Here is a 19,434-nt window from a genome sequence, read left to right as displayed (position 1 = left end):
CACTGTATTAGTGTCACTAGTGACTTCAGATAACGTCAGAGTCAGTCAGTGTCCCTCCCAGATAGTGTCAGATTGCCCGCCACACTATCGCCATCCACATTTAACTCCTTTATTACCAGAAACATTATCAAAGTCACACTATAACCGCCAATATCGATATAGAGTCTGAACATGGATCAGTATATTGATCACAAACAGAACAATACCAGTGTCCCCAATAGTATAGTGTCCCCAAAAATGCAGTGTTAGTGAGATCAGCCCCGTTCTCTGATCACTGCCACCTCTGATACATTGTATACAAAACCGCAGTGTTAGAAAGATCAGGCCTGATCTCTGCAGCACTAGCAGGGAAATCTTATTTCTAGCACACAAACCATCACTGACAGCCAGGAGCTCTTTTTCCCGTGAGTCGCACTAGGTACCTGTAAATTTACTGCCCAAAATGTCCAAAGAAAGGTCCACTAGTGAGGAGACCTACAGGATTCTGCACATGACAGATGAGAGTGAAGGGGAATCCTCTCTATCAGAATCCGGCTCAGAACATGAGCCTGTGGAAAGCAGCGGCACCCTGACAGGGAGCTCAGACGATGGAGAAGATGTCCCTGCTAAGATCAGACGTACCCAACCCCAGGTTACTGAGATGCTAGAAAAGCAGAGTTATGCTCATATGCAGCAGAGTGCCAGTACTAGCGCTGCTCCAGAGGCCTCGTACATCCTGGCCTTTTACACACCAGCACTGCAGTATCCCATGGTGATGTGGAGAGTCCCAGAAGTGCAGTACAAGCTGGTGAGGAGGCCGGCACTAATAGCGGAGTGCAAGCGCAGCCACCAAGATTTCAAGCACAGGCCTGTAGAGTCCATTCATTGGTGCTTGTGAACTCTATTTGGCTGCCCCCAGATTCAGCAGAACTCATTACCCTCCCCCACATTCACAGCTCAGCTCAGGGTTCAGATGGAAACTGCAAACTTAACAACCACCCCTGACTTTTTTTTTAGCTGTTTTTCAATGAAGACCTCTTTAATTTGATTGTGGTCCAAACTAATCTTTATGCTGACCAGTATATCGCCGCTAACCCAAACGCATACCTTGCCAGGCCATTCGAGTGGAAACCTGTCATGATTTCTGAATTTAAGACTATTTTGGACCTCACCCTTAATATGGGCATTACAAAAAAAAAAAAAAAGAAAAATATATTGCAGTCATATTGGTCCACAGACCCGATTCATCATATGCCGTGTTCTCTGCTGCAATGGCCAGGCATAGATAGGAGAAAATAATGGGTTTCATGCACTTCAATGACAATACACTTGTAGCAAAAAATAAGATCTTCCATGGACTCAACATGCCTCTCAGCAAATACTGTGGGGTGTATACTTTCCAAAAGGGGGTCATTTTGGGGATGTTTTATGGACCTAGCATTTAGGAGCCTTCGAAAATGTGATATGTAGTCAGGAAACCTTTTCATGTGTCTTGAAAGCCTGAAGGTGGTCATTGGATTTTGGGGACCTCTATGTGGCTAGGCTGCCAAAAAATGAAATCTTCCATGGATTCAACATGTCTCTCAGCAAATACCTTCCAAAAAGGGGTCCTTTGGGGAATGTTTGTACTGTCTTTACATTTTACTGCCTCAAGAAATGTGATAGGCCACCAGAAAGTAAAGCTGTGTAAATTCCAGTATATACACCATCATTTGTAGACAATATAACTTTCACACAAACCAATTAATATACATTTATTGGGATTTTATCTGAATTTAAGACTTTTTGGGCCAAACCCTTAACATGGGCATTTCAAAAAATAATGATTTCCAGTCATATTGGTCCAAAAGACCTGATTCATCATATGCCTGTGTTTCTCTGCTGCATCCATCAATGACTGATCAGTGTACCGGCTACCTGTACCATGTGATCACTGTGACCAATCACAGCAGATCACGTGACATTTGTAAACAATGCATGGCTTTCTTTCATGCCATCCATTATGTACAATTGGGCAGCTAGCTGTGATTGGTCACACTGATCACATGGTACAGACAGGGCCAATCACAGCCCATCTGTACCATGTGATTAAAGTGACCAATCACGGCTAATCATAACAAAACAGACCAAATTAATCATTCATTCAGTAAAAATGGTTGATCGGATTAGTAAACTTTACTGGTATAAACAATCATAATTTGTAAAAAAAAAAAAAAAAAATTGTGAAAAAAATTAATAAAAAAACTGAAAAAATACTATTATTTATTAATATAAATATATTTTTTACATACTGTCACCAGTTAGTGTCCCTGATCACCATCACACCCGTTATATGATAATGTTGTACAGTGTTGGAAGTAACTGCGTTTAAGTAAACGGCGTTACTTAACGCAGTTACTTTTCAGGGTAACGAGTAATCTATCAGATTACTCATTGTCTTCCTGTAACTCCGCTGCCGCTACTTCCGGCTGCGTTACCGCAATTACATCTACCGCCACTAGATGGCAGTAGATGTAATTGTATTCCCCCTCTCCGAGTCCTCTATGACCGCTGTCCGCGGTCCTGGAGAGAGATGAGGAGGAGACTCATTGAGTGAGTCATGTGACGTCACGCGGCGCCAGCCCAGGACAGGAGTGGACGCTGTCTCACAGGCACGGCAGCAACAGAACAGCACGCCAGCAGCAAGAGGACAGGGGAGAGCGGGCATAGAGTCCGGCGGCGAGGCGGCAAGGAGCTGGCCACTCACTGTCATTTCTGGGTAGGGGCTGTCTCAGGTGAGTTTTGCTCAGTCATAAAGAGACAGCCGGAATCCTGGTACTGACACAGGGGAACAAGAAATGGGAAATTCTCCACTCTCCACTTGCTTATGCTCAATTGGTCAATTTTGCTGTGCCTAAATGAAAACTGGACAAATTGGTCACCACAGACAGCATTTGAAGGACCAAAGATTTCAGCTTTTTAATCTTGTACAAAGAAAGCCAAAATTCTCTGTAGACCAAGAATTATTGGAAGCTTCTTTCAACTGCATGCTAACAGCTCCTCTGAACTTCTTTTAACAGGTACCAGGAGCTGTGTGTCAGGACTCTTGAGGGAATGGGGATTAATGGCTGATTCACAAGGAGCACGGTGATGACAACAGGCAAGTGCACTAATGACTCCAGCCCAGGCCAGGAGGAGACTCCACCACCAGTCCACCACCACCACAGGGCAGTAGGGGACTGGTGGGCAGTGGGCAGCAGCCAGCAGGAAGACCACCACCAGTCCACCAATGAGTCCAGTCCAACGCACACAGCCAGCCCAGAAGAGGAGAGAGGCACAGAGACAGGCAGGCCTGAGGCCTGCAGGAGGAAGGAGCCAGAGGGACCCAGACAACAGTGTGCCTGCCAGGCCAGAGGCCACACCACCACCAGCAAGCCCAGCACAGCAGGTAACAAAAAAAAAAAACTCACAGACAGTCAGGACTCAGACCCCCACCAGCCACCACCACACCACCACCAGTGTGCCACGTCACCACCAGTGTGCCAAGCACCCACGCCACCACCAGCCAGGCAGCCGCCCACCACCAGTGTGCTGCCCAAGTCACCACCAGTGTGCCAAGCGCCCACGCCACCACCAGTGTGCCAAGCGCCCACGCCACCACCAGTGTGCCACGCCACCACCAGCCAGGCAGCTGCCCCCACCAGTGTGCCACACCCACGTCACCACCAGTGTGCCACTCCCACATCACCACCAGTCTGCTACGTCACCACCAGTGTGCCACGCCACCACCAGTGTGCCACGTCACCACCAGTGTGCCAAGCACCCACGCCACCACCAGCCAGGCAGCCACCCACCACCAGTGTGCCGCCCACGTCACCACCAGTGTGCCAAGCGCCCACGCCACCACCAGTGTGCCACACCACCACCAGCCAGGCAGCCACCCAACACCAGTGTGCCAAAACCACGTCACCACCAGTGTGCCAAGCACCCACGCCACTGCTATTAAAGATGTTATAGAACGTAATTGCATTATAGAATATTAAAAAAAAAGTCAGTTACTTTGCTGAGTAACTAATTACTTTTTTCTATGTGGTAACTGAGTCAGTAACTCAATTACTTTTTGGGAGAAGTAATTTGTAACTTTAACTAATTACTTTTTTAAACTAAGATGAGCAACACTGATGTTGTAGAGCACTGATGACAATATGTTAAAAAAATGTGAAAATAAATGTTTTTTTTAATTTTCCCAAAAATTGTGACAAAAAATTATAACTTCAAGAAACTTGCCACGCCTTTTACTAAATACCTTGGACTTTCTACTTTCCAAAAGGGATAATTTGGGGGGGGGGGGGAGGGAGGTGTATTTGTACTGTCCTGGCATTTTAAGGCCTGAAGAAATGAGATCGGCCGTCAGTACATCAGGATTGATTGATTCTCAATAGTTACTTATACAGTATTTTATAAACTTGATAACTTTCCTACAGACTAAATAATATACACTGATTTGGGTCATTTTCATCAAGAAATTAGCAGAATACATTTTGGCCTAAATTTCTGAAGGAAGATTATTATTTTTCAAAATGTTATAACAGTAACGGAAAATAAAAACTTGATTTTCTATATTTTCTGTAGTTTTTCATTTATTTAGCAAACAATAAAAAACCCAGTGGTGATTAAATACCACCAAAACAACACTCTGTGTAAAAAATGATAATAATTTCTATCGGGTACAGTATTGCGTGACCGCATAATTGTCGTTCAAAATGTGACAGTTCTGAAAGCTAACATCTAGCCTGGGCAGGAAGGAGGTAAAAGTTCCCGGTACTGAAGTGGTTAAAGTAGCACAATGCTGAATTGCAAAACAAGCCCTGGACATGAAGGGGGTAAAACCTTCCAGAGGTCAAGAGGTTAATAAATCTTGCTTTAATTGTACACAGTTTGGTTTTAGTTTCCTGTGATTCTTCTTGTGGTTGCAGTTCTTCTGAGCTCCACAAGGTGGTGATTTCACTTATACAGAGATAGGGAGTCTCTCTGGAAGACAGGAAGTGAAGTGAGGTACAGACAGGAAGTGAGGTACAGACAGGAAGTGAAGTGAGGTACAGACAGGAAGTGACGTGAGGTACAGACAGGAAGTGAGGTACAGACAGGAAGTGAAGTGAGGTACAGACAGGAAGCTCCATGTGGGAGGAATTATAGAGGAGACGTTGCTGGAAGTATCAGCGGAGGAGGTAATGAGATTGTATTTTATCATATCTCCCATCACTCTCCCTTGTAGGACTCCATATTTCTCTGTCCCTCTTTTCGGTCTGATGTACACACAGACATATGAACATACAATATAACGGCACAAAGTCTTCATATCGCTCTCAGATTTCCCTCAGATATCAGATTATTTCATAGAAAAAACAGAGTTTCGATCTACCACAGAGTATAGTAAAGTCGCCTCCATCCCTAAATTGTATGCAAAATTGGATAAAACCAGAGTAACGGGACTTTAAATGAGGCATGAAATGTAAAAAAGGGATATTTATTCTAGAAGACATACAGTAATACAGTTCATAATTTCTGGTAGACAATATTAAACAGTATACAATTCATATGGGAGTATAAATATATTAAAATAGGATCACACATACGATCTTTTCCCAATTAATTCCAATATGAAAACAATATGTATATCAATTCATAAACAACTAGAATAGGAAAATCAGAATAAAATATTAGAATAAATTATTGCATCCGAGTTTTTGTGTAATCTCGACGCGTTTCTAGGACCTCCGTCCATTCATTAGGAGTATTGGATGCCAGTAAAGTATCTAAAGAAGAGGAAAGAGATTAAGACAATCCTGCACCAGAACATGTGTAATGAGAATAACATCTTGGGGATCTGTACATAACCTAGTACCTTGATCATCTCAGGGTCAATAGAACACAAGAGGAATGAAACCCAGCCTAGGAGGGGAAGTGACGGCAATAATTTATTCTAATATTTTATTCTGATTTTCCTATTCTAGTTGTTTATGAATTGATATACATATTGTTTTCATATTGGAATTAATTGGGAAAAGACCGTATGTGTGATCCTATTTTAATATATTTATACTCCCATATGAATTGTATACTGTTTAATATTGTCTACCAGAAATTATGAACTGTATTACTGTATGTCTTCTAGAATAAATATCCCTTTTTTACATTTCATGCCTCATTTAAAGTCCCGTTACTCTGGTTTTATCCAATTTTGCATCAGATTATTTCATGTACTGAAGTGAAAACACTGATATAAAAGAAAAGTAATGGTGAAATAAAACATAAGTGGGTGTAACTGATCACATTGTCACCAAACGTCACCCCCAAATAAAAGTTTTCCCTGTAATGGTCCGGTCACACCAGGAACTGCACGTTTCTCATGAATTTCCACATGTGCGTTTACATGCGTTCTCAGTGCATTTTTTAGCATTGGGAAGGACAGGGGATCAAAGGAGACAAACTTGTGTTTTGTCCCCAGAGTCACATTGCGTTGTGTTTACTCCCATGTACATGTGTTTATGTACTCACAAAATCAGATACTTAAAGACTCATCAAAATCACATGTCAGTGTTTATCATCCACCTGGATGGAGATCCCTCTTTGGATGGGATGATCCCTCTGCACAGTGCTGGACTGGTGAAGCCTGACAGGGAGAGCAGCAGCTGCCGCCGCTATATCACACAGGCAGGCCGCCATATTCAATTTTTGTTTTCTTTTTTCAAAACCTTGTGACATAAATGAGATCTGTAAAATACTCCCCATGTCTCATATCCAATACTTTGGGGTGTCTACTTTCCAAAAAGTGGTGATTTGGGGGTGTTTGTTCTATCCTTGAATTTCAGGACCTCCGAAACTGTAATAGGTAGTGAGGAAGAGAAATACGCCCTTTGGAAGCCTGAAGGTGGTCATTGGATTTTGGGGACCTGTATGTGGTTAGGGTGCTGAAAAGTCTCTCACATGTGGGATCCCCATACTCAGGAGAAGTAGCAGAATGTGTTTTGGGGTGTAATGCCACATATATCCATGGCTTGTGTGAGAAATATCTCATTAAAGTGACAACTTTGTGTAAAAAACAAAAGAAACATTTTTGAATTTTCCAAAACCTTTGTTAAAAAATAAAATCCTCCATGTACTCACTGTGCCTCTCAGGACTTACCTCGGGGTGTCTACTTCCCAAAAATTTATCATTTGCTTTTTTTGTACTGCCCTGGCATTTTAGCACCTCAAGAAATCTGATAGAAGGTAAAAGCTGAGTGAGTTCCAGTATATATCTCATAGTTTGTAGACGATTTAACTTTCTCACAAACCAATCAATATACACTTATTGGGATTTTTTTTTACCAAAGACATGTAGCAGAATTTATTTTGGACTTAAATTTATGATGAAATTTGATTTTATTGGATATGTTTTATAACAGAAGGGTAGAACATATTGTTTTATTTTCATTTATATAATAAAAAAAAATCCAGTGGAGTTTAAATACAACCAAAATAAATCTCTACTTGTGTGAATAAAATGATATAAATGTCATTTGGGTACAGCGTTGAATGACCGAACAATTACCATTTAAAGTAGCGCAGTGCTGAATCAAAAAGAAAATGCCCCGGTCATAAAGGGGGTAAAACATTCCGGAAGTTTAAGTGGATAAATAGTCTCTGATCATGTTCCTCCAGGGCGGAGACAAGAACAATGATGTCATCTAGATAGACAATACATTTAGGCTGCCCATAGATGGATGATAACTCCTCCGGTTCATCTATGGACATTCCTGATTAACAGAAGTCCATCTAATGATGGAAAACCTTTGTCAATCAAGCAGCTGCTGTGAATTGGCTGCAGTCGCTGATCAGTATTATCTGACAGTGGAGGAGTCCCGCTATCATAATACAATGGCACAGCAGGGAGGATTCCTCCAATCACCTTGCTTGTGTGGATGGGGAAATCTATTTTGCTTTATTTTTTTGTTGTTTTTTGATCAGCCCAATGAGAAATTGTAGACTTTGACAGGCTGCAGGCAGCGGGGGTGGACGCTGTACCTGTGCCTACCAGGTGTATTATACCGCCAGCATTGCACACACAGGAGCTGGACCCCCCATGTACAAGGGACCTAAGAGATACAATTAGCTTGTCACCCATTCCACCAGACTCCTATAACTGGAAGATTACATTTTTGGGTGGATGTGTTGTAGAAGAACCCAGACCACAGTATTGTGAGGTGAAAATAAAATCCAACTTTATTAATCATATATATGTGACACTTTACCAACAGAAGAAAAGAGATAGATTGTTTACATTTCAAGGATCTATTTATACCATTTATATCATCTATGTTAAGAAACTTATTAACATATGACACGCCCCTCATTAATACCAGCCCCGCCCACTTATGTAACCCTCTAAACATCCAAATCCCTGTAAATTCCCAGAAGACACTTTCATCTTTTATCCATAACAAGCTCATTGGGTAGAAGATAACCCCGAGCCCCTCCTGCTCATTCCCACACAACAAGTCCATGTCACCATCTACAAGGTTAGAGGACCTGAAGGAGAACAAGACCATGACCACCAGGACCATCACCTGACTGAAGCCATGCTCACATTTCTTTCTAATGCTGCTTTTATGGTCTCCTCAGATACAGATTTGGCAGATGTACATTAGTGTAACCCTTTCACTCCGGCAATGGAAGGTTTACATCAGCAGCAGCACGGCCTTATAGCTATAGCACCAGGGGGTTTGTTTACATTTTTTAAGCCAGCTGTGTTTTTTTTAGGTGGAAGTGATTCATCTGCATTGAAAATACTCCCCCCCCCCCCGCCATGTATACTGGGCTCAGCGGTCCCTCCTGCAAGCCCAAGACAGGCATTGCGGGTGTCAGCAGTGAGAGCAGAAGGAGATCAGCAAACACCTGATCTCTGATCTCTGACCTCCCCTTCAGTGAATGAATGTGGAAGGGGTAAGATTCTGTCATTTCTGGGTTCAGCGCTGTCAGTGCCCGCTTGCTGTGACCAGGGAAGGAGCTGACCAAGTATGATGTGTGCTTGACTATCTTTTTTGTGGTCCAGATGTGAAGTTATGGGTCTAATATATCTCTTATTTCTCTTTAAAGAGGACCTGTGACCAGCAATATGATATCATATGGGGGCCATCATCCCTCTATGTAATAGAAATAAAGTTGAGTAAAAAAAAAAAAAGTTTAAAATAATTAAAGTAACACACTGTAAATAAAAAAAAACACAAACAAATCTGCAAACCCCCAGTTCCTGCGTACATATGCAATAGCTAAGTGTTGGGTGCGGTTATGTAGGAAAACAACAATCACACGACACACAACAGGTTTTTTATGGTTTACTCCACCATATGAATGAATACTGACAATTTTAAGGACCCCGGCAGTGTTATATGGTGTTTCCCATCCCCTCCAACTGCCATTGTTGCCAAATAGCTTAGCCTTCTACAGGAAGTATAAAAAACAGATCTGCTGGGAGGATCAACAGGTAAAAAAAATAATACAAGGGGAGACTCAGAAAAACAAAAACTTCTATGCTAATGACAGATTGCACCATTTATGTAATTATTGATTTTGGCCATAGATACACTTTAGTGCATTTCCAGAGAAGAGAAGTGCTCATTGCAAACTTTACCCCAAAAAGAGATCTTTATATTCAAAGTCATTAAAGTAAACCTTAATTGGATGAATTTTAGTCCCCCAGAAGAAGTGACAGGAATATGAGCACACACACAGCACTTAGTAAGTTTGGATATCTTGCAGTTGTGCTGTGTGAATAGTCTATGGAGATTAGTAATTGCTGGACAGAGGAAGAAGATATCAAGGACACCCATTCTTCACCTGATAAGATCCTGAAGATTTTAAGCAGAGCTAAATGGAATACATGTAGCCATCTGCCACTGGACCCCATACTAGTCTCTGCTACTGAGGCATTATTATTAATGTATTAGCTCTGGCAATGAAGAAAACACAGCTCAGTTATTGAATGATGAAAATACATTGCATGTTCAGTTAAAGCTCCATAAAAAAACCATAAAGATAAAAATTGTGAGGAAACCAGTTTAGTCATTGCTGAGTATCTAAAAAAAATGTCGAAAGGTAAAATATTCACAGGCCTTCTAGGTGTTTTTTCTGATGGACATAGGCACTAAACGTAATGCATCTGATCGTTACATTCCAGTTTGCTCACAGATTTGAGTTTATTTTTGTTAAGTAGCATTTTATCTTTTCATTTTTTCCCTAGCTTGTGGGATGACATTGGGGCTGTGAAACTAATGGGACACCTGCAGCTTCTTTATTATCCCCCTTTTTCTTGAGTTTTCTCTCTGCAGTTGACATTTGTGAATTCTCTGGATTGATTATCCTGGCATTAACTTTAAAAGCCTTGGCACATTCAGAGCATTAAAATAGCTTCTCTCCAGTGTGAACTTTCTGGTGTCCAATAGGATGTGACCGCCATGTAAAAGCTTAGTCACATTCAGAACATTGATATCGCTTCTCTCCAGTGTGAATCCTCTGGTGTCTGATAAGATGTGACTTCTGTGTAAAAGCTTTGTCACATTCAGAACACTGATATGACTTATCTCCAGTGTGAACCCTCTGGTGTATAAGAAGCTCTGATCTCACTATAAAAGCTTTGTCACATTCAGAGCATTTATATGGCTTCTCTCCAGTGTGAACCATCTGGTGTCTGATTAGGTTTATCTTATGTATAAAAGCTTTGCCACATTCAGAACACTGATATGGCTTCTCCCCAGTGTGAATCCTCTGGTGTATGATAAGATATGACTTCTGTGTAAAATCTTTGTCACATTCAGAACACTGATATGACTTCTCTCCAGTGTGAACCCTCTGGTGTATAAGAAGCTCTGATCTCACTATAAAAGCTTTGTCACATTCAGAGCATTTATATGGCTTCTCTCCAGTGTGAACCATCTGGTGTCTGATTAGGCTTATCTTATGTATAAAAGCTTTGCCACATTCAGAACACTGATATGGCTTCTCCCCAGTGTGAATCCTCTGGTGTTTGATAAGGTTTGACTTCTGTGTAAAAACTTTGTCACATTCAGAACAATGATATGGCTTCTCTCCAGTGTGAATCCTCTGGTGTATGATAAGCTCTGACTTCTGCCTAAAAACTTTGTCACATTCAGAACACTTATATGGCTTCTCTCCAGTGTGAATCCTCTTGTGTCTGATAAGATGTGAAATATGTGTGAAAACTTTGTCACATTCAGAACATTGATATGGCTTTTCTGCAGTGTGAATCCTGTAGTGTGTGATAAGATATTTCTTAGTTGTGAAAACGTTATCACATTCAGAACATTGATAGGACTTCTTTCCAGTGTGAACCTTTTGGTGTGTGATACTTTTTGCCTCCATTGTAAAACCTTTATCACATTCCAAACAAGAAATATCTTCTGAAATTACTTTTCCTATGTATACATAGGTTGGACTTTACTGTAAAGCCATTGTCACTTCCAGAACACTGAAATGACTTCTCTCCTGTTGACCTCTGAGGCTGGATCAATGTGGAAGAGGATTCAAAATATTTATGACTTTTAGACCACGGATATGTCTTGTGTCCTGTATGAATCCTCCAGTAAATTGTGATAAAGACTTTCAGTCACATAAGACACCCATATGGCTCATTTCCCATGTGACTTTGATGTATTAATGAAGTCCAACATGACAGAAAACTTGGTTTATAAATCCACCTGTGCAAAACAAAAAAAAGTCAGAATTCTATAAAAAAAGGTTGAATAATGTTGTTTTTTAAAAATCCATTATTAAATGTATCTAATATATAGAAACAATATGTACAAAATGATTTTACTGCAGACACTATATTATTCCCATTGGCTGGTAAAATAGACAGTTTATTACAATTTCCAGCAGGAGAATCTCATTCTTTGTTCTCATTCAGAGAAATGTGCTGCATAGTGATGGGAGAATGTGATTGAATTTGATTTGCAGCTTTGTTCAGCAAGTGCAGACATAAATGCAAACCCCATTGAAGTCAATAGGAGGCAAATCTTGAAAATCAATTCTCTCCATATTCAAAGCTATTTATTTCTAATTATTTTCCTCGCACTTCAGAGATGTGTTGAGATCTTCCTTTCATTTGATCTAATTCACTTTGGAAATCCACATCACCCCAGTAGGGGGATCCCCGCATCTCCATTTCAGTGGGGTAGAAGATCTCACCACATTGATAAGGTGAATGAACAGAGATTTTTTTGTCAGGTCTTAGAAACGAGGAGTGTGTAGAAGAAAAGCTGAAGGGTCATCCGCCAGCGCTATTCTGGTTAGATGTTTGGTAAGTCTTTGAATTTCTCTCCAAAATGCGTAACAGAGGACATTCCCAGAATATATGTAATAGAGTTCTCCTGGCGTTATTTCACCTCTAACAGGTAGGAGAGGTCGTGGGGAAATGTTTGAGTAAAAGAGTGGGGACTGTATACCATCTGGTCAGAATGTTATATCCGGACTCCTGGACACTGCTGGGAAAGGAGGATTTGTGAGCAAAGAATAGGATATGATATCTTTCTGTCTGGGTGAATGTATGACCCAAATCTCTTCCCATTTCAGAAGGAATGGGGGTGTGATATCTTGGTATGAATTGGTAAAGAAGTGATGGGATATGTAAAGGGTGAGACATGCTGACTGACTTCATCTTTATTCAGGCATCATGCAGGAATACATTGCTTTCAAATCTTGCAAGGCTACTTAAAACACCGTATCTTATTAACCACTTCTGGACCGGAAGGATTTGCCCCCCTACTGACCAGGCCATATTTTATGATTCGGTACTGTGTTTCCTTAACGGACAATTGCGCGGTCGTGCGACGCTGTACCTAAATAAAATTGATGTCCTTTTTTTCCCACAAATAGAGCTTTCTTTTGGTGGTATTTGATCACCTGTGTGATTTTTATATTTTGCGCTATAAACAAAAAAAAGAGCGACAATTCTGAAAAAAAAAACAATATTTTTCACATTCTGCTTTATAACATTCCAAAAAAAAAAAAAGTAAAATTTTTATTTTTTTAACATTTTAGGCCAATTTGTTTTCTTCTATATATGTTTGTTAAAAAAAAAAAAAAATCGCAATAAGCGTATTTTGATTGGTTTGCTCAAAAGTTATTGCATCTACTAACTACAGGAAAAATTTGTCACTTTTATTGTTTTTTTTTTACTAGTAATGGCGGTGATCTGTGATTTTTCTGGGACTGCGACATTGTGGCAGACAGATCGGACCCCTAACTGATATTTTTGACACTTTTGGGGGGACCAGTGACATTACTACAGTAATCAGTGCTAAAAATATGCACTGTCACTGTACTAATGACATTGGCAGGGAAGGGGTTAACACTGTGGGTGATCAAAGGGTAAGTGTTTACCTAGGGGCTTGTTTCTAACTGTTGGGGGGGTGTGGCTTGTGAAATGATCACAGAGACATGTGATTCCTATATAGAAGGATCACAGGTACTCTGTGATCATTCCACAGAGAAGAACAGACAGCTGTGTTTACAACATCTGACTGTTCTTCTCTCTCAGCAGAGAGACGGCAATCAGAGCTGTCTGCCCCATGTATTGGCTTCCCCGCTAACGAGTGGGGATGGGATCGCGGCGGCGGCGGCGCGTGCTCGCCCCCTAGCTTCCTGTGCACGACCGACGTATAGCTATGGCGGTTTGCCTAGGAGCGTGACTTAAAGTGGTTAAGTAAATATGGGGATTTAGTCACACCATATGGCCATACTGTGTTCCCCCCAACCCTTTGTTTGTTTCTTCACATGAGAAGGGTACCCCATGTTGATAAGGACAAGGTCCCTCTCCCACAACTGTGGCCCAGTGGTTGTAGGGGTCTGCAGGGGGGATTATAAGAATCTGGAAGCCCCCCTATAAAAAAGGATGCCTTCAGATATCTTGTTCCCTCTACATGAATGAGTAAGGGGTACATAGTATGTCCAGTTACTCATTTACAATAAAAACACCACACAGCACAATGACAAAGTCCAAACAGCACCCCCCCCCCCCCCCCCAACAAAAAAAATATGATAACAAAAATTATACCAAAAATGGCATACTAGCAAAGTAGATCCCTCCAGAAAAACATGAAGACCAACCAGACTATCTTCTCACCACAGAATCTCGCTGCAAATGACATTTCCCAAGCTGGCAGCTGAAAGTAGAGTAAGGGGCTCCCAGGCAGTGGGACAAGGTCCCTTATGGTTAGGGTCAGGGTGCCCCATCCGTGCAATAAACCATTGCGCCCAGAGCAGCTGCCCCTCCTACCCACCCCTTGTTCAGGGTCTTCTCCCAGGTGATATTATTCACTAAATTAACTAGATTTCGATAATTCGTCCCTAAATCACATTTTCCTGGCCACCTGTGTCCTAGAACCCAGTGGCAATGTATGGTGCAGTGTTTTTGTTTGCTCGGATGCAGGCGGCCTACATCCCAGCAACCAATGACATAATTGGTTGCTAAGATGTGGATGGCCAGTCTGCACAGCATCATTGGATGCTAGGATGGTAGTGGTTGCCAGATTCCTAGCACCCAAACTGGAAGCTGCCATTTAGCCGCAGTAGAGATACCGCCACTAAATGAATGAGTTCTGGCTGCAGCAGAGGTTTCATGGGTGGGTGACCAGAATGGACAAACTGGTTGCCGCATCAACCTTTTAAAACTTAGAGAAAGACTGGACCTTATGGATCTGAGACACAGAAACCTGATGATGAAAAGTGATCACTAGTAGAGTGGGCTGTAATGGGAAGAGGAGGCACTTTATCACACAACTCATAGACCTGCAAAACAATTCATTGAATTCACTTAGTAATCGTGGATCTAAAATATGGAGAACCTCTTTTTAGGACCTTCTGGAATAACAAACAGGAAAATCCATCTGCATAAAAAAGCATTGGCTGAGAGGTGAACCCCGACCATCCCCACCACATCCAGATAATGGGGAGAGATCTACTCGGGGTGAACTAGTGCCAGACACAGGCAGGGTAATGCAATCTGTCCATTAAGGAGAAAAGCAGAGATCAGTTTGGGTTAAAAAAGGAGATCCTTGGTCTCAAAACAACCTTGTGACCTTTTAGTCAAAGTGATGGCCAAAATAAGGTCATCTTATTGGATAACAATGTCATGAATATGTCCCAAATAGGTGCAGAATGCGGGTCTTTGTAACACCAACAATACTAACTCTGAAAAAATAACACAGAATACGGGAAGAGAGCTGAAACCTTCTCTGAGCCGACCATAAAGAAGACCTTCATTAATGAGAAACTACCACCACTGTGGGGGCAACAAACACTCTGGTCAGGACTATGTAATGTACAACACAATATATAGAGGAGAGCGGTCAGCACAATATTATAGTCATAGTGCCCCTTATACTGCTGGTCGGGGGGGCGAATGATTTTGGGGTGTGGTCAGCAGGATGAAAACAATGTTCAGCCATAGTGGTCACAGGAAGGAAAAAATGTCCTCTATTACAGACTATGGTATGGGGGTACAGTGATGTGGGAGGTCAGACAAAACACGGGGTATCACCTTCTGTTTGCATATCCACAGAAATCACCCAGCATGCTGGCAGATTGTAGGGAGAACCCCAAATTCCCAGTCCAGACAGGGGTAAGAGCTGTATAACAGCACACACACTCTATTATCCCACCACTGCCACACACATGACAAGGATGGAAGCCCACGGGAACTAGAAAACTAGGAGAGGACCTTGTAGGGTGTAGGAGGGAAGGAGAGGAGATTAAAACCAGCTGTGATAGACTTGGCACAGCCTGTAATACCTCTGACCACCACTAGAGGGAGACTCCACCCATATCTAGCTGGCTTACCATTCTCAGGTAGATACAGATCTTACGTACAATCTGAGAAACTCTAAGGCTGGACATACATTATACAATTTTTTTTATACAACTTTCCTTTAGATTTACCAAAACCATATAATATGGAGGTCATACTCAAACACTTTCAGGTTGTATGCAGTCAGGCCGGCCCTTACACCACATAGGTGAAGGTTATCTACAGGAGATTGAACAGGAAAATTGTATAATGTGTGGCCAGTCCAATGGTTGGGAGCAGTCTAGTAATCAGCACACACTTCTGGGGTTCCTCCATCTACCCCACAAGCTAGAATCCTTGTGTTACCCCTCTTCCCACTATCCATGTACACCCCCACACCACACACAGGACAGGGGGACAATGAGGGGACAGGGAAGTGTGTGTGTGTGTGTGTGGGGGGGGGGGGCAGCGAGAGGAAAAAAAAATGCCCATTATCTGTGGTCAGGGTGAGGGAGGGAAGCCTGCTATTGTTATCAGTTAATGATAACAATAGCATTAGTAGGAAAAAGGGGGAACAGAGTTGCTCAGTTGGGAGACAGGAGGCACTTGTGGGGGGGGGGATAGAAACATAGAAACATAGAATGTGTCGGCAGATAAGAACCATTTGGCCCATCTAGTCTGCCCAATATATCTGAATCCTATGAATAGTCCCTGGCCCTATCTTATATGAAGGACAGCCTTATGCTTATCCCATGCATGCTTAAACTCCTTCACTGTATTTGCAGCTACCACTTCTGCAGGAAGGTTATTCCATGCATCCACTACTCTCTCAGTAAAGTAATACTTCCTCATATTACTTTTAAACCTTTGCCCCTCTAATTTAAAACTGTGTCCTCTTGTGGTAGTTTTTCTTCTTTTAAATATGCTCTCCTCCATAGGGGAGCAGTGGGGGGAAAAGAAGTGTAGGCAGTGGGACAGAGTGGTGGACAGGGGGGCGGTGGGGGGGATAGCGAGGTGGATGGGGAGAATTGGGGGGACAGAGGGGTGAACAGGGGGTAAGTGGGGGGAATTGGGAGATGAATACCTGTCTGATGGTGTCCTGTTCTGGAGGTTGATGTGGAGCTCCTCTGATGACTCTTCTATGGTTGGGTGACTTCTGACTCTTCCCAGCACGGTGACCGGACATGAAGGGGGAAATCTCTCCCAACTCTCGGCTTCTCTTCCTCCTGCTCACAAGTGTCCACAATCAGGGGAAAGTTCCCCTTAAAGTGTCATTCCACCTTGTGGGGGGTCCTAGGCCTGCAATGGGCAGACTGTAGACATGAAGCTGATTCTGCTCTGACCTGTGTGAGGATCTTCTCTGTCTCTCCTCCGTGTCCCCGATGGAAGATGGAGGCTTCTTGTCCTGGCTGAGAGGTGTGAGGGCCGTTCTGTGTCTGCACTATGGATCTGGGAAGACTCCAATCACATTGTGAGCCAACTTCCTCACAGAGAGCCCCTCCCCCACAGTTGCCCAGGAGCCACACTAACTACAAACACTGGGCGGGGGAGGGGGATTCACAAAGAGGACCCCTCCCCCCATTCTCTCGGATCACACCAGTAGAATCTCATTTGAAGAAGGTTTGTTGGATGTTCTTCTGGTTGGTGGAGGGGAAATCAATGTTGATTATTGAGCGCAGTGAGGAGAAGATTGGGAGGAGCAGGATGGGGAAGGAATGAATTTCTAGCAGTGAATGTGGTTTTCATTCAGTAAATTCCATTCATTCCAGAATGAGATGATAAAAGGAAATGAAATGTTGAACTCCTTCTGAGCGCCATTCATCAATCCATGGAATGTAGTGAGAAGATTTCTCCAAATTCTCCTCCAATAATCTCCTAGTGTATGAGCAGCTTTCCCTTTCTTGTGTCCTCTTCCTTCCTCCCCCGATCACACCGGTGTCTTCAGAGAGATCCGGAGCTGAGCTCTCACATCTCTCAGGACTCTCATATTGCACACACCGGGGGATCACCTCATACACTTCATCTTCTACATGTGCTGGACGCCATGACACTCATTTCTTGGGGAAAACTTTCTCCCGGAGATCTTGCAGGAGATGAAAGGAATGTTGTACGACGCATGTGTGAGACGAGGCACATGACATCACACGCTCCATCTTCTGCATGCGCGGTATAACATACATTCTCATATTGGTGGTGTGGGGGAGGGGACACAGGAGGGAATATGTGGAGTCACTATGGGGGAGGGGACAGGCTGCACAGAGGTGCAAAATCAGCTAATTTACATTTGTAATTTAAGAAACGGTAACAACACACGGATGAGCCATATTTTTTATTAACCCGCAAAAGCAGTACCAAGGATGTATATAGGATGTGGCTGAGATAAACCAGAGGCTCTGGATGGACAGTTGGATAAATGGTTCTATATTTAGGATGTATCCGGTCTATAAACCAGAGGCTCTGGATGGACAGTTGGATAAATGGTTCTATATTTAGGATGTATCCGGTCTATAAACCAGAGGCTCTGGATGGACAGTTGGATAAATGGTTCTATATTTAGGATGTATCCGGTCTATAAACCAGAGGCTCTGGATGGACAGTTGGATAAATGGTTCTATATTTAGGATGTATCCGGTCTATAAACCAGAGGCTCTGGATGTACAGTTGGATAAATGGTTCTATATTTAGGATGTATCCGGTCTATAAACCAGAGGCTCTGGATGGACAGTTGGATAATAAATGGTTCTATATTTAGGATGTATCCGGTCTATAAACCAGAGGCTCTGGATGGACAGTTGGATAAATGGTTCTATATTTAGGATGTATCCGGTCTATAAACCAGAGGCTCTGGGTGGACAGTTGGATAAATGGTTCTATATTTAGGATGTATCCGGTCTATAAACCAGAGGCTCTGGATGGACAGTTGGATAAATGGTTCTATATTTAGGATGTATCCGGTCTATAAACCAGAGGCTCTGGATGGACAGTTGGATAAATGGTTCTATATTTAGGATGTATCCGGTCTATAAACCAGAGGCTCTGGATGTACAGTTGGATAAATGGTTCTATATTTAGGATGTATCCGGTCTATAAACCAGAGGCTCTGGATGGACAGTTGGATAATAAATGGTTCTATATTTAGGATGTATCCGGTCTATAAACCAGAGGCTCTGGATGGACAGTTGGATAAATGGTTCTATATTTAGGATGTATCCGGTCTATAAACCAGAGGCTCTGGGTGGACAGTTGGATAAATGGTTCTATATTTAGGATGTATCCGGTCTATAAACCAGAGGCTCTGGATGGACAGTTGGATAAATGGTTCTATATTTAGGATGTATCCAGTCTATAAACCAGAGGCTCTGGATGGACAGTTGGATAAAAAGTTATTTTTGTGGTGGACGTCGATGAGTTGTGGGAAATGTGTGTGCAAGAAAGATTGGTGAACTGTTGGAATCTGTATTTGCAGGATGCTGATATGTATGGGGGAAGGGCGAGAAGCCTGGGAGGACTATGTATGGGGGAGGGGTAAAAGCTGGGGAGTGCTGTGTATGGGGGTGTGGTGAGAAGTCGTGAAGGAATGTGTATGGGGGAGGGGTGAAAAGCCAGTGAGGGCTGTGTATGGGAGGGGTGGG

The 19,434-nt window shown here is 42.5% G+C and overlaps 1 protein-coding gene across 1 annotated transcript in view; it reads right to left on the bottom strand.

Moving 5' to 3' along the window:
* The window catches only part of LOC309548360 (uncharacterized protein), a gene marked incomplete at both ends in the record, with an annotated part of 278,479 nt that overhangs the window by 232,876 nt on the left and 26,169 nt on the right, over positions 1–19,434 (bottom strand). The window contains 1 exon segment of the mRNA XM_082248298.1: positions 10,473–11,250. Coding sequence (XP_082104424.1) covers positions 10,473–11,250 — 778 coding nt within the window.

This window comes from Pelophylax lessonae (assembly GCF_965119305.1).
Source record: "Pelophylax lessonae genome assembly, chromosome: 2".
Taxonomy (NCBI): domain Eukaryota; kingdom Metazoa; phylum Chordata; class Amphibia; order Anura; family Ranidae; genus Pelophylax; species Pelophylax lessonae.
Note: the sequence above shows the minus strand (reverse complement) of the source record. Positions and strands in the feature narration are given on the sequence as shown.